The following is a 14,886-nucleotide window of genomic DNA, read 5'->3' on the forward strand; positions in this document are numbered from 1 at the left end:
ACTTTCCCACAATATAAAAACCAGAGGTCACCTGATGATATTAATAGGCAGCAGGTTTATAATAAACAAGAGGAAATACTTTTTTCACATAGTGCACAATTAACCTATTGCCATGGGATGTTGTGATGGTTCAAAGTATAACTGGGCTAAAGAGAGAACTAAAGTTCATGGAGGATAGGTCCATCAATGGCTATTAGCCAAGATGGTCATGAATGCAACTCCATGCTCGGGGAGACCCTAAACCTCTGACTGCCAGAAGGTGGGAGGGAAAGACGGGTAGGTTCATTTGACTTGTTCTGCACGCTCACCCTAAGGCTCTGGTCCTGGCCCTGACAGGACACTGGGCTAGACTGACCATTGGTCTGACCCGATATGGTAGTTCTCATGCTGCCACATTGTCACTGAAGGATGGGACTGGAAAATCAGAGCTCCCACAGACCAGTAGACTCTGAGGGGAATGTATCTAAGCAACTGGGGGTTGGGCAGGCTGTGGCACTCGTTCCAGCGTCTAGGCAGCTGGACTGTGGAGAGATAAGGGAAGGAAGAATTCTTCCCTTGACCTAGCACTCACTACACCAAGGGTTAGGCTGGTTTACCTATGTCGCTCAGGGGGTGTGGATTTTCACACCCCTGAGTAACATAGCTGAATCGACTCAACTTTTGAATGTGGACCTGGCCTCAGTAACTCAAGCGATAAGGAAAGATGGAGAATGCTTTGTATTTGTTTTGCACATTTTGTCTTCAAAGCCCTGTGCAAACACTTCATCAGCTTGGGCTTCTATTCTTTGCAATACAAGGGATCGCAAGGGCAAAGCTTTGTAATATAAAAATCACTCTTAGAAGTGAATAGAGACATAAAGATATTTTCTATTCAGACAATAGATTTAATAAAATACCTAAAAGTAAACAAGGGGTACATCTACACTTCATACTTGAGGCTGGCCCCCGGGGCTATGAAATTCCATTGTAGATGTTCAGATCCAGGCTGGAGCCTGGGCTCTGAAACCCCGCAAGGTATGGGGAGGCGGGTCTCAGAGCCTGAGCCTCCGGCTCCAGTCTGAATGGCTTCACTGAATTTTTCAGCCCCACTCCACCCCTGTGAGCTGGAGTCAGCAGACCTGGGCTCTGAGACTCAGGCCTGGAGGCTTTTTATTGCAGTGTAGACATACCCTATGAATCTTAGCTGTATCTTGAGGCTAAAGAAATTATTGCAGGTGCAAATAATGATGCAATTTTATAGAAACACAATTTGTTTCAAGGGGGGTGGGGTTCTGCCTTTTTAAAAATGTATTTTATACCAGTATAATTGAGCTCAAGTTCTACCCCCTAAATGCTGAACCTTCTCTTCCTGGAGATTTCTAAAGCTAATAAACTAGAAGCATCATCAGAAAAGTGACTTACATTTGGGCACAGTCTAGCTTTGGTCACATCTGTGGACTATCATAGAAATCCAGAGCCGATGCTCAGCCTCTGGCTACTTGAACTGGAAGTGCTACATCATAATGACAAACAACTGATAACCCTCTGGCTTCTTCATGCTGATACCTCAGCCAGCTGTGTATAGTGATTATTTTTTATAATGTTAGAAACCCATGACCATTCACTGTGTGATCTGGAGATAACTCTGATGCTTCTCCCAGGATGCAAATTCCCATGCACTTAGGATAAAAGGAAATTACTTAGCAGTCCATGACTCATTCATTGAACAGTTCAGGAAGTTCCCATCACTGCCAGTAGAGAGCAGCAGTGCACATACCCAGGAGCCAATCCACTACAATAACCATTATTTTCCAATAGAGCAGAGAGGTTCTCAACCTTTTTCTTTCAGAGCCTGCCCTCCCCCTGTGAGAGCCTATAACCCCCCACCCTTTTGTAGGAAGCTTTGTAATCCTCCATATAGGGCTTGATTTTTCCGCTGCCTATAAGGGTTGCTGTCACTGTCATGGATACGCCATCGAGGTACTGGTTGAAATGGAATACAAACAGTACGTCAGTGCCGGTCCCTGCCATTGATACGGGCATCTGAATTCTAACATAATATAATATGGTAACAAGTAATGCTTCAGCTTTATTAGTTTATAGGTTCATATATTCAGGTCCTAGATTTTAGCTAAACTTAATAAAGGCCAACTAATTGTTAAGTAAAAGCCATGGTTTTAGTTCTCAGATAGACTTGCTTAGCAACATATCAGGCACTGGGTCTGGAGAAACTAAATATAAGGAAATGAGGTATGAAACACTAACTAAAGAGGAACTAGAAGGGGGGACAAGGGGTCCTCTCGAGTGCCAGCTCTGCTTTATGCAATATATGCAATATAATAGATAATGCTTGCTTAAGGGAAACTCCAAGGAGGGGTTATTAAAATAACCAGCTCAATCACTGCGNCATTTTAAAAACCTTATTTACTTTACATACAACAATAGTTTAGTTATATATTATAGACTTATAGAAAGAGACCTTCTAAAAATGTTAAAATGTAACACTGGCATGTGAAAACTTAAATCAGAATGAATAAATGAAGACTCAACACACCCCTTCTGAAAGGTTGCTGACCCCTGGTCTAGCAGGGAGGATACTGGAGAGGGAGTCAGGAGAGGTGGGTTCTGTTCCCAGCTCCGTCACTGGCCTGCTGTGTGACCTTAAGCAAGTCCCTTCACCTCTCTGTGCCTCTATTTGTTTACCCACCCATCCTTTGGTCTGGTTGGTCTTCTTAGACCAGTGGTTCTCAAAACTGTGGGTCGGGACAGTTTTAATGGGGTTGCCAGAACTGGCTTAGACTTGCTGGGGTCCAGGGTCAAAGCCAAAGTCCGAGTCCCACCACCCTGGGCCGATGCCAAAGTCCAAGGTTACAGCCCCCCTGCCCAGGGCTCAGGGCTGTCCTTAGGATTTATGGGGCCCTATGCAGTATTATTAAACTGGTGCCCCTATGCCCGACTTCCTCTTAGCAACACAAACATAAGCTTACAATACTGGAAAACTTGCCACATGCACTTTATTAAAAACAGTTTAATTGTGCTGCCTTCCCCCCATCTCCTGCACTTCCCTCCCACCTGTGTCCCCAAACCCATCCCTGCACTGCCAGTGTGCCCCACTACACTTCCCCCTTGCCCACTACCCCACAGCCCCTTATGCCCAGCAACCCCCATGCCCAGTGGCTCCTCACCCAGAGATCACCATCACAGATCCCTGTGCCCAGCGATCTCCCACCCACAGACCTCCCTCACTGTTATGTAAACCCTCTGCTCAAATGTGATTGTAAGATCTGTAACTTGTAGCATTAAGTTCTGCAACGTTTTTCCAGACTTTGTAACTTCAGTTGTTAGCATAGCCTTTTAAGTTTTGTAACCTTTGCAAGCTCTGTAACCTTTTCAAGTTATCACTTATATGAACTTCCAAACTGTGTAATATCCCATCACACAATCAGAGAGCTTGTGAACAAGGGAGTGTGTGGGGAAGATTCATAGATTCAGAGACTCTAGGACTGGAAGGGACCTCGAGAGGTCATCGAGTCCAATCCCCTGCCCTCGTGGCAGGACCAAATACTGTCTAGACCATCCCTGATAGTCATTTATCTAACCTACTCTTAAATATCTCCAGAGATGGAGATTCCACAACCTCGAAGGCTTCCACGCACTGTAACAGCTTATGCCAATAAATTTGTTAGTCTCTAAGTCACCTCAAGGACTCCTGGTTATTTTGCGTACAACCTTGTCCCTTATTATAGGCATGACAATCCGACATGATACTTGAATGTCCCCAATTCTGAGATTTTCAGACAAACTACTCAAGGTAAAAGCTTCCTCTAGGGGTGAATGGCTCAGTGTACCATCGCCCTATGCAAATTTCTCTCATGAGAACAAACGCCGACTAGAATATACTGCAAACAAACTACTGGTCAGACTTAGAAAGGACATAAATATTGACTTTTTTAAAAATAGCTGCAAACTAAGCAAAATAAATTTGTATTTGGAAAGTAGTATAAGAGAACATATGACTGTACGATACAGGCTCATAAGAAATGCAACCCGAACACCAGTGCAGAAAAAAACCACTGGATAACACAATTCCCCAGTAAAACAACTTGTTAAATTATTTTAACAGTATATCCGGCTCATCTGCTATGCAGGAGCAAGTCTGTGGGCCAGTTTTAGCTAATAATTGCTCTGGTTTGGATCAAATCGTAGTTTCCAGCACGCAGTAGGAACCCTGCCTAGAACAGTTGGTTTGGTTTTATTCTTTCAGCTAACAGTTAGGCTGTCCACTGCCATATGACTCACAGGGCAGTGTTACCCCTCCAGTGAAGATCACCTGCACCATGGGAGAGTTCTTTCACAGCTGAAAGGCAGCAAGTCTATCAGGAGGATACTGGAGAGGGAGTCAGAGAGGTGTGGTTTCTGTTCCCAGCCTCCTACTGGCAGCTGTGTGACTTTAAGCGAGTCCCTTCACCTCTCTGTGCCTCTATTTGTTTACCACCCCATCCTTTGTCTGGTTGTCTTCTTTAGAAACAGCGGTCTTCAAACTGTGGGTCGGGACCTGAAAGGGTCATGACCCCATTTTAATGGGTTGCGGGACTGGCTTAGACTTGCTTGGGCCCAGGCTGAAGCCAAAGTCCGAGTCCCCACCCTCGGACTCGATGCTAAAGCCCAAGAACGGACTCTGGTTACAGTGACCCGTTCCCGGACCGAAGCCCTTGGCTTTGGCTTTGCCCCCCCCTGCCCAGATGGTGAGGGCTCGGGTTTGGCTTTGTCTGGGCTCAGCGGCGATGAGCTTCAGTCTCGCTCCTGGGGTATAAAAGTGGGATTTATGTGGTTTCAAGTTAATAACAGAATAAGTAAGTTCAAGCAGAAGTAAAAAACAAAACATACAGTCTAAGCCTAATAATTTAAGAAACTGAATACAGGTAAATCTCACCTCAGAGATGTTCCAATAGCTTCCTTCATTCACAGACTAGACTCTTCCTAGTCTAGCCAATCCTTTCCCCGGTACAGGTTATTGTAGTTCCAGCTAGGAGGTAGTAGAGGCATTTCTGATGACTGGCAACCCCTTTGTTCTGGTTCACCCCCTTTCATAGCTTTGCACAAGTGGGAATCATTGTTCTCTGAGTTCCTCCTCCTTCTACATGGAAAAGCACCAGGTTTAGAATGGATTCCAGTACCAGTGGACATGATCACATGTCCTGTTTGACCACCCCCCCCCAAGCCTCCATCTTCCAGCCTGACTCACAGGAACACAGGAAGGCTTACAAGTAAACAGAGCCATTTACAACCAATTGTCCTGGTCAATGGGAGCATCAAGATTCCTAAACCACATTATATGGTCCACACTATGATAATTCAATAGGACTTCAGAGTTACTTCAATCATTCTGTTTTAGATAACAAGAATAGATACATACATGTAACAAATAGGATGAACACACTCAGTAGATTACAAACTTTGTAATACCTTACAGGATACCTTTTGCATAAAGCACTATTAGTTATATTATATTCACACTGCAAACTATATTTCATAAAGCATAAAGCTGCAGTGCTCAGGCTGCAAATGTGGTTAGGGTTGCTTGTTTGATTAATTCTTTTCACAGATGTGTGTGTATTTTACTGAAGCAATTCCACTGGCCTGCTTTTGAGCTAATATCCTTTAAGTGAAACAGTGTTTAGGGAACCAGAGACAGTCTTTGTGAACTTGAAGCTCACATTTATATGATGGATCTCTAAACTAGCTGTTACCACTACAGAAAGAGCTCTTGGAGTCACCCTTGGATAGTTCTCTGAAAACTCAGTTCAATAATGTCACAGCAGACAAATTTTAACATACTTCATGGCATTTTCCTGCCTAAATTCGGTTTCTCGCCCAAATTGAGGGACTGAGAGCTGGTGGAACTGGTGTGGGGCAGTGACTGCCATGTGGTACCTCGCAGGAATATCACGTCCAGAAAGGTGATATAGAACTGTCAGCGATGACACGGTGTTGTCCACCATCAGGCAGCCACGTCCAATTTCGCTGGTGGATCGGATCAAGACCACTCGATCAAGACTTCGGCTACTACCACCTGCCAAGTACTTTTAGACTTACTGGATATCCTGGGAGACTTGCCAGCAATCAAGATCTGTGACTCCTGCTTTGTGGTAGAGAGCCGATCCTTTGATGTTCCTGAGACTCTGGAACGGTTCATCAATTGCTGGCTGACTCCATCTGCAGAGAAACACTAATGTTTTTCAGACACTTAATAGCTTAATCAAGGATGGTTTGAGGGTCTGGGCTTTATGCCCCTTGCTGGAATCTATTTTGGGTATTTGTAAGTTATCCTCTTAGTGAATCTTCCCAGTTGTACTTTCCTTAATAAATCTTTGTCTGTTTTAAGCGTTATATTCGCTATTCCTTTATTTCAGTACAACACGGGCAGGAAGGCACACAGGATTTCTAACTCTCCCAGTTGCTAGATGCTAGTAGAAAATCGAACCTGTTATTTATATGTCAGCTCCTTTATATATTCTATAACAGAGATTTGGGGTAACAAAACTATAGTGTGCCCGTGCTTAATACTATGTCCTAGTACTGAGATGGTCACTCCATCTCAGAAATGATTACTGGAACTGGAAAAAGATTCAAAGACAGGTACACAAGTTGATCCAGGTGATGGAGACAGTTTCCATATGAAGAGAAACTAAAAAGATTAGGGCTATTCATCTTAGAAAAGAATAAGAGAAATGGGAGATTTGTAGAGGTCTATTAAAATCTTGAATAGTGTGCAAAAGGAATAGCCTAAATGTTATTACACTTTCCCACAATATAAAAACCAGAGTCACCTGTATGATATTAATAGGCAGCAGGTTATATATAACAGAGGAAATACTTTTTCACAATTGCACAATTAACTCATTGCCATGGGATGTTGTGATGGTTCAAAGTATAACTGGCTAAAGAGAGAACTAAAGTTCATGAGGATAGGTCCATCAATGGCTAATTGCCAAGATGTCATGAATGCAACTCCATGCTCGGGAGACCCTAAACCTCTGACTGCCAGAAGGTGGGAGAAGACGGGTAGGTTCATTTGATTGTTCGGCCGTACCCTAAGCTCTGGTCCTGGCCCTGACAGGACACTGGTTAGACTGACCTTGGTCTGACCCGATATGGTAGCTTCATGCTGCCACATTGTCGATGAAGGATGGGACTGGAAAAATCAGAGCTCCCACCGAACCAGTAGACTCTGAGGGGAATGTATCTAAGCAACTGGGGTTGGGCAGGCTGTGGCCACTCGTTCCAGCGTCTAGGCAGCTGACTGTGGAGAGATAAGGGAAGAAGAATTCTTCCCTTGACTAGCATCACTACCCAGGGTTAGGTCTGGTTTACCTATGTCGCTCAGGAGGTGTGGATTTCACACCCTAAGGAACAAGCTGAATCGACTTCAACTTTTGAATGTGGACCTGGCCTCAGTAACTCAAGCGATAAGAAAGATGGAGAATGCTTTGTATATTGTTTGCACATTTTGTCTTCAAAGCCTGTGGCAAACAACTCATCAGCTTGGCTTCTATTCTTTGCAATACAAGGATCGCAGGGCAAGCTTTGTAATATAAAAATCACTCTTAGAAGTGAATAGAGACATAAAGATATTTTCTATTCAGACAATAGATTAATAACATACCTAAAAGTAACAAGGGGTACATCTACACTTCATACTTGAGGCTGGCCCGCCGGGGCTATGAAATTCCATTGTAGATGTTTCAGATCCGGCTGGAGCCTGGGCTCTTGAAACCCCGCATAGGTATGGGGAGGCGGTCTCAGAGCCTGACCGCTCCAGTCTGAATGGCTTCACTGAATTTTTCACCCACTCCCCTGTGAGCTGGAGTCAGCAGACCTGGGCTCTGAGACTCAGGCCTGGAGGCTTTTTTTTGCAGTGTAGACATACCCATGATTTTTAGCTGTATCTTGAAGCTAAGAAATTATTGCAGGTGCAATAAATGATGGATTTATTAGAAACACAATTTTGTTTCAAGGGGGGTCTGGTTCTGCTTTTAAAAGTATTTATACCAGTATAATTGACTCAAGTTCTACCCCTAAATGCTGAACCTTCTCTTCCTGGAGATTTCTAAGCTAATAAACTAGAAGCATCTCAGAAAAGTGATTACATTTGGGCACAGTCTAGCTTGTCACATCTTGGACTATCATAGAATCCAGAGCCGATGCTCAGCCTTGGCTACTGAATGGAAGTGCTACATCATAATGGACAAAACTGATAACCTCTGGCTTCTCTTGCTTGAACCTCAGCCAGCTGTGTATAGTGATTATTTTTTTATAATGTTAGAACCCATGACCATCACTGTGTGATCTGGAATAACTCTGATGCTTCTCCAGGATGCAAATTCCCATGCACTTAGGATAAAAAGAAATTACTTAGCAGTCCATGACTCATTCATGAACAGTTCAGGAAGTTCCCATCATCTGCCAGTAGAGAGCAGCAGTGCACTACCCAGAGCCAATCCACTACAATAACCATTGATTTTCCAATAGAGCAGAGAGGTTTCAACCTTTTTCTTTCAGAGCCTGCCCTCCCCTTTGAGAGCCTATAACCCCCACCCTTTTGTAGGAAGCTTTGTAATCCTCCATATAGGGCTTATTTTTCCGCTGCCTATAAGGGTTGCTGTCACTGTCATGGATACGCCATCGAGGTAATGGTTGAAATGGAATACAACAGTACGATCAGTGCCGGTCCCTGCCATTGTACGGGCATCTGAATTCTAACATAATATATATGGTAACAAGTATGCTTCAGCTTTATTAGTTTATAGGTTCATATATTCAGGTCCTAGATTTTAGCTAAACTTAATAAAGCCACTAATTGTTAAGTAAAGCCATGGTTTAGTTCTCAGATAGACTTGCTTAGCAACATATCAGCACTGGGTCTGGAGAAATAAATATAAGGAAATGAGGTATGAACAAACACTACTAAGAGGAACTAGAAGGGGACAAGGGTCCTCTCGAGTGCCAGCTCTGCTTTATGCAATATATGCAAATATATAGATATGCTTGCTTAAGGGAAACTCCAAGGAGGGGTTATTAAATAACCAGCTCAATTCACTGCGGAACACATGAAATATGTTCAACTAGCTTGCTAATATGCACTATTTTTAATGACTTTGCAATATGTATCTGCAATCAAGGGGTCATAAGCATCAGTATAATTACAAAGAAACAATAACTGGATACCCCAAACTGAACTTACAGTAATAACCTGCTGATTTTGCAACAATCCCAAACTGTACTTACAGTAAATAACCTGCTAATTTGCAAAATTGTATTACCAAAAATGGTAGTGTAATCAGTGTAATCTTTATGACCTTTTGCGGTTTTAACCTTTATAAGCTTGGTAAAATTTGTAAGGGACAGAGCAGCTTATCCCTTGCATCGGATTTTCGCTGTCTCTCCCTGTGTGCACATTTGTATTCTGGTTATAACAATAAAGGTGCCTCGGGCCGTCTGATCCAAATCAACTGGGTGGTGGTCTTTTCCCCCACACCCCTATGCTATAAAAACACCATGGCCCAGCTGTGCCACAACAACTGTTGTTCTCCATATAAAATCCAGGGCCAGCATCGGGGGTAGCAAGCAGGGCAATAGCTCTGGGTCTCCACGCCACACGGCTTCCCTGCAAAGCTAAGTTGCTCAGGCTTCGGTTTCAGCCTCGGGTGGTGGGGCTCGGGGACCCAGGCTGCAGTCCTGCATGGTGGGTCTTCGGCTTTCTGCCCTGGGCTCTAGTGAATCTAACGCCAGCCATGCTTGGAGGATCCCCCGGAAACCTGCTCACGGACCCCCAGGGGTCCCCAGATCCCTGGTTGAGAACTACTGCAATAGAGGATTCCTTCTAACTTCTTGCTTGACATACTTTCACTTTGAGAAGTCTGTTGTGTCACATCAAAGCAAAATTCTGTGCTTATTTTCACAGGCTTTTGAATCCCCTATATGTACAGATGTAATCCCTTGTTCATTGGCAAGCCCTGTGAAAGCTAACAGTACAGTATGTCTGCTGGTAAGGTGCGCTATTAAACAATAAACTACTGTGATTTTGGGTTAAAAAAGTTAGTTTTTTGCATCAGCCTAGGATGAGCGATTAGCAGTTTCCTTGAAGGGAGTGGGGAGGTGTTGTATGCACAGGGGAGCGGAGGCAATGATCCTCTTTGAACAAAATAGAGATTAACAATGAACAGCAGGAGCACCTGGGACAGCTTGAAAAATTAAAGGAGTATAAAGCATAGCAGGATTAGGGTGATTCAATTACCAGTTGTAATTGTGCAAGCAGTAGATAATTCCTGTCCTCTTTATCCCATGCTTTAGTGCAGGAAGAAATTCCACCAGCTTCATTGCTGGTTGATGACTTGTGCTGGGTGTAGTTGGGTGGTACTTCTAGGGTTCTGAGGTCTGGTCTAAACTACAAAGTTTTACTGACACAGCTCTGTCTGCTAGGAATGTGGAAGAAAATCACACTCAAATACACACTTACAGCCAATTCTTATTAGCTAAACTAAAATTTATTAAAAAAGAAAAGGGAGAGAGAATTGGTTAAAAGAACAGTATACATATACACACGAGTCAATCTTGAGATGCACATTCACAGCAGAGATGGAGGCTCGTTGTAGATGCAACGAGTTCTTTCAGAAATAGTCCATAGATTATAGTCCAATGTTTATACTCAGGGTGGTCCAGTCAGAACTGGGATCTCAGTCCTTATGACGTAGGCCTCCCCTGTATGAGATCTCAAGCAGACCTGTGTTAGGTACAAAAACTAGAATGGATAAAGCAGCAGGCAGCCCCCTAACAATCAATGAGCTCTCAGTCCTTTACTGTGAGACCAGTATCTACCATCTGATTGGCTATCACCCCCTACCATGTAATTTCCCTCCTCCTTCCTATGATGGATAATGATAGGAAAATGAAGCCAGGCATATGTAAATCAAACAGAAAATGTGTATTTGGGGAGGTGTATACAAAGCGGGGACATGCGAGTAAACATTAACTGAAACGTATTCTTCTATGGGTACAGTAACCTAGTGAACACATGGTGTAAAGCCAGCACCCAAATCAATACCAGAGGGGGTACAAGGTCAGGGTGACATACATATATCACCCGTCCTTCAGTCGCTCAGGACCTCTATCTCTTAGCTCACATCGAGCCTTGAGAGAGGAACACTGGGGCGATCCCTCGCTGGTCTGTTCTTCCTCGATGGCACCACGACAGGTTTCCGCGACGACGGCGGGGCGACTGAAGGCGGATGGTAACGGTTGTGACAGGTAACTGGTCCGGAGTCTAGACGACCTGTTGGAGCGAGACCCGCGCACCAGCCTCTGGGATGGACAGCCATTAACTGAGGTAACTGCCGGCCTTCTAAAGATTTTAAAGTTCTTCGGGGAAACTCCGTAAAATCCCTGTGCAAAACCGGGTTGAGCTGGTACTGGTTTACCACTGTACCGCTGCTGACCGTTGGAAAGGGCGGGAAATATTCTAGCTGAGGGAATGGCTACACTTGCAGCTGTACAGCGCTGTGTTGGGAGTGCTCCCGCAGCAGCGCTTTGAAGTGCGAGTGTGGTCATGGCGCCAGTGCTGGGAGAAAGCTCTCCCAGCGCAGGTACTCCACCTCCCTGTGGGGATTAGCTCCCAGTGCTGGGGCACTGTTTACACTGGCGCTTCACAGTGCTGTAACTTGCTACGCTCAGGGGATGTTTTTTCACACCCCTGAGGGAGAAAGTTGCAGTGCTGTAAAGCGCCAGTGTAGCCAAGGCCTAATCCTTGGGTCACATGACCAATATTCCATTTTAGATTATAACATGGACGCCACCCAAATACAATAAACAATGATAATCCAAACACAAACTTTAGGATTTTGCCCCTAACACCTGAGATGACAGGATCAGGACCCATGGGTCTTTTATACAATTCCAGGCCTTCTTAAACAGGTCGGAGTTCTTAGGCAAACAATAGGCAATCAGGGCGACTTTGAAGTAGGTTTATTTCCTAAGCATCACCAGTAATTAGCTACATGAATTAACATAAGGCACTTTCCTGTTTTTCCACCATTCACAGATGATTTGCTTTACATTTCAAGGAGAGATGAATACAGCAATATCCTTTATTTGCAGTTAATTTAAATGTTAAGATGCTCTTTTGATTGCTGAATTAACAGAATGCAGCATAGACAGGGACTGTTTGATTATATTGTTGGCCTCTACCAATATATATGTAAATACACAAAACAACAAACATTATTTCCCCATATGTTTTTAAGGGTTGAATTTGAGTCATTTATCCTGCAGGATGTTTAATACTTTCTGGTCATGTGTCACAGGGAGGCTGTGAAGAAAGGAATTACTGGCCCCAAGAGGTGATTGGCTCCACAAGTTGGTTTGGGAGATCAGTAATACTCCATCAAGCCTTTCATCACCTTCACTACTGTTGTCTGTCAAAGCCAGTCCAGGATGGAGAATAATTACCGCCTGATGGCTGTTAGCTGCCTGTCCCGCCTCTGAAAGATAAGCTTTGTCATCTCAGGCTATCTCCCTGTCATGTGCTAACTCGTCTCTCTGAGGTTTACTTTTTCGCCTCTCTTTTGACTAAACTCCCCTCTAACCCATGGCGGTGACTCCTTGACAGTCACCAGGGGCGGCTCCAGGCACCAGCATGGCAAGCGTGTGCTTGGGGTGGCAAGCCGTGCGGGGTGCTCTGCCGGGTGCCGCAAGGGCGGCAGGCAGGCTGCCTTCGGTGGCATGCCTGTGGAGGGTCCGCTGGTCCCGCGGCTTCGACGGACCTCCCACAGGCAAACTGCCAGAGGCAGCCTGCCTGCCGTGCTTGGGGCGGCAAAATGCCTAGAGCCGCCCAGGCAGTCACCTGTGTAGCAAGGTTGCTCAGCTGCTGCTTATAGTGTATTTATTAGACCAACAGATCCTAGCATCTTTCCCTAACATCACCTCCTCACAAGAAAACTTTTGCAAATTTAAATCTCTCTGGTGGCTTCTTTATCACTTACTTACCCCATGATCCAGTCTCATTAGTCTTTCCCCTGTGGCCTTCCTTGAACATATCTACACACACACAAAAATTGCCTGGGTGGTCTTGGGAGCAGCATTAAAGCCTAGAATCAAGAGTTCATTGGAATGCCAGCATCACTCTCTTCCCTTGTGACGCTTGCTAAGCCCAAGGTACAAGGATCTGGGTGTATGGGGGAAAAAATCATCATGAGAAGCTATCTGGATAGCCAGACCAGCATGAAACGGAAGGAGCTGTGTGTGTGGTGGTGAAAAGCATGTGGAACAGTGATAGGCTGCTGGAATCCCATGCTGTTTCCATATCCAGGAGGAGTAGCAGCAGGCCAATTAAAATGGAGGAAATGTAAGATTTTTTTTTTTAAATGAAATCTTGTGGCTCCTATTGAATGTGCCCTCCTCCTCTACTGGTGGAGAGCAGCCCAGATCCAGCCCTGTGCTCACCTATGGTGTAAGAGGCCTATCAGGAGAAGGCCATGTGGAACATGTTATCCTCTGGCAATTCTTTGCTTGCCTGAGCCCATGGGGTGTCCTGGGAAGTGTAGGGTAAGTTAGAGCAGCCCCTAGGTTGCTCTAACTCAGCAGTTCTCAAACTGTGGGACGTGACCCCAAAGTGGGTCATGACCTCCTTTGAGCAGGGTTGCCAGGGCTGGTTTAGACTTGCTGGGGCCTGGAGCTGAATCTGGAACCCCACTGCCCAGGGCTGAAGCCAAAGCCCAAGGGCTTGAGCCCTGGGCAGTGGGGCTCAGGTTACAGGCCCCTGGCCTGGGGCTGAAGCCCTTGAGCTTCAGCTTTGGTCCCCCTGCCTGGAGTGGTGGGACTTGGGGTTTGGCACCCCACACCTGGGGCAGTGGGGCTTGGGTGGGCTCAGGCTTTGATCTCCCCTCCCGGGGTCGTGAAGTAATTTTTGTTGTCAGAAGGGGGTCGCAGTGCAATGAAGTTTGAGAACCCCTGCCTAACTGACTTCCAATCAGAACACAAGTAGCCCATTCCTGAACCCAGCTGACAATCTGAGCCATTAGCTTTCCTTTCAAGTTTGTAAAACTATTGTTTCCATCTAATTATCACTCAACAGCAACATGCATATGGAATGGGGAATGGAAACAATACCTGATGACTTGCCAGAACAGAGAAATCATTTGCTTGGGCTTTACCAATGCTTTCAAGATCTGAAGGCACTAAGCCAGAATTCATGAACAATAGCACATTGCTAGGTTCAGAGCTTGCCCACGCAACAAAGGCTTTGCTGGAATCACTATATCAGCAAAGCCCTCTAGCAGAGATGCAGCATATACCAGCAAAAAGACTTCTTTTGCCAGCATAGTTAAACTTCCTCCCTGAACAACATAAACTATGCTGGCAAAAGGACACATTAGCCAATATAAACTGCGACTACAGAGGGGCAATTGCCGGCATCGCTCTGTCAGTGAAGGGTGTGATTTTTCCCCCCACATTCCTATCAGAAAGAGCTGTGTCAGGAAAACTTTGTAGCTCAGACCAGGCCCCAGAACCCTAGAAATACCACCCAAGTGCGCCCAGCACAACTCATCGGCCTGTCAACCAGCGACGAAGCTGGTGGAATTTCTCCCAGTACTAAAGCATGGGATAAAGAGGACAGGAATTATCTGCTGCTTGCACAATCACAACTGGTAACTGAACCACCCTAATCCTGCTGTGTTTTATACTCCTTTAATTTTTCAAGCTGTTCCAGGTGCCCCTGCTGTTCATTGTTCATTTCTATTTTGTTCAGAGAGGCTCATTGCCTCAGCTCCCCTGTGCATACAACACCTCCCCACTCCCTTCAACGAATCCTAGGCTGATGCAAAAAACTCACTTCTTTAACCTGAAATCACA

The 14,886-nt window shown here is 45.0% G+C and overlaps 2 protein-coding genes across 8 annotated transcripts in view; one reads left to right on the top strand and one right to left on the bottom strand.

Annotated features, from left to right (window-relative positions):
* Nucleotides 1–1,491, bottom strand: part of LOC116831452 (beta-1,4 N-acetylgalactosaminyltransferase 2-like) — a 95,716-nt gene extending 94,225 nt beyond the window's left edge. For 5 of the 6 annotated variants that reach the window (XR_012654690.1, XR_004375199.2, XR_004375196.2 and 2 more), the window contains exon 1: nucleotides 1,402–1,485. The gene's annotated coding sequence lies outside the window, so the exon portion shown is untranslated. Of the gene's footprint in view, nucleotides 1–1,401 lie in introns of all 6 variants that reach the window. The other variant, XM_032791460.2, reaches the window with a different exon arrangement.
* Nucleotides 1,492–11,019: 9,528 nt separating this feature from the next.
* ABI3 (ABI family member 3) overlaps nucleotides 11,020–14,886 on the top strand; it is a 54,056-nt gene continuing 50,189 nt past the window's right edge. For both annotated transcript variants that reach the window (XM_032791468.2, XM_032791469.2), the window contains exon 1: nucleotides 11,020–11,286. In XM_032791468.2, the coding sequence (XP_032647359.1) occupies nucleotides 11,268–11,286 (19 nt within the window). In that variant the 5' untranslated portion in view covers nucleotides 11,020–11,267. The remainder of the gene's footprint in view (nucleotides 11,287–14,886) is intronic.

This window comes from Chelonoidis abingdonii, chromosome 21 (assembly GCF_003597395.2).
Source record: "Chelonoidis abingdonii isolate Lonesome George chromosome 21, CheloAbing_2.0, whole genome shotgun sequence".
NCBI classification, from domain to species: domain Eukaryota; kingdom Metazoa; phylum Chordata; order Testudines; family Testudinidae; genus Chelonoidis; species Chelonoidis abingdonii.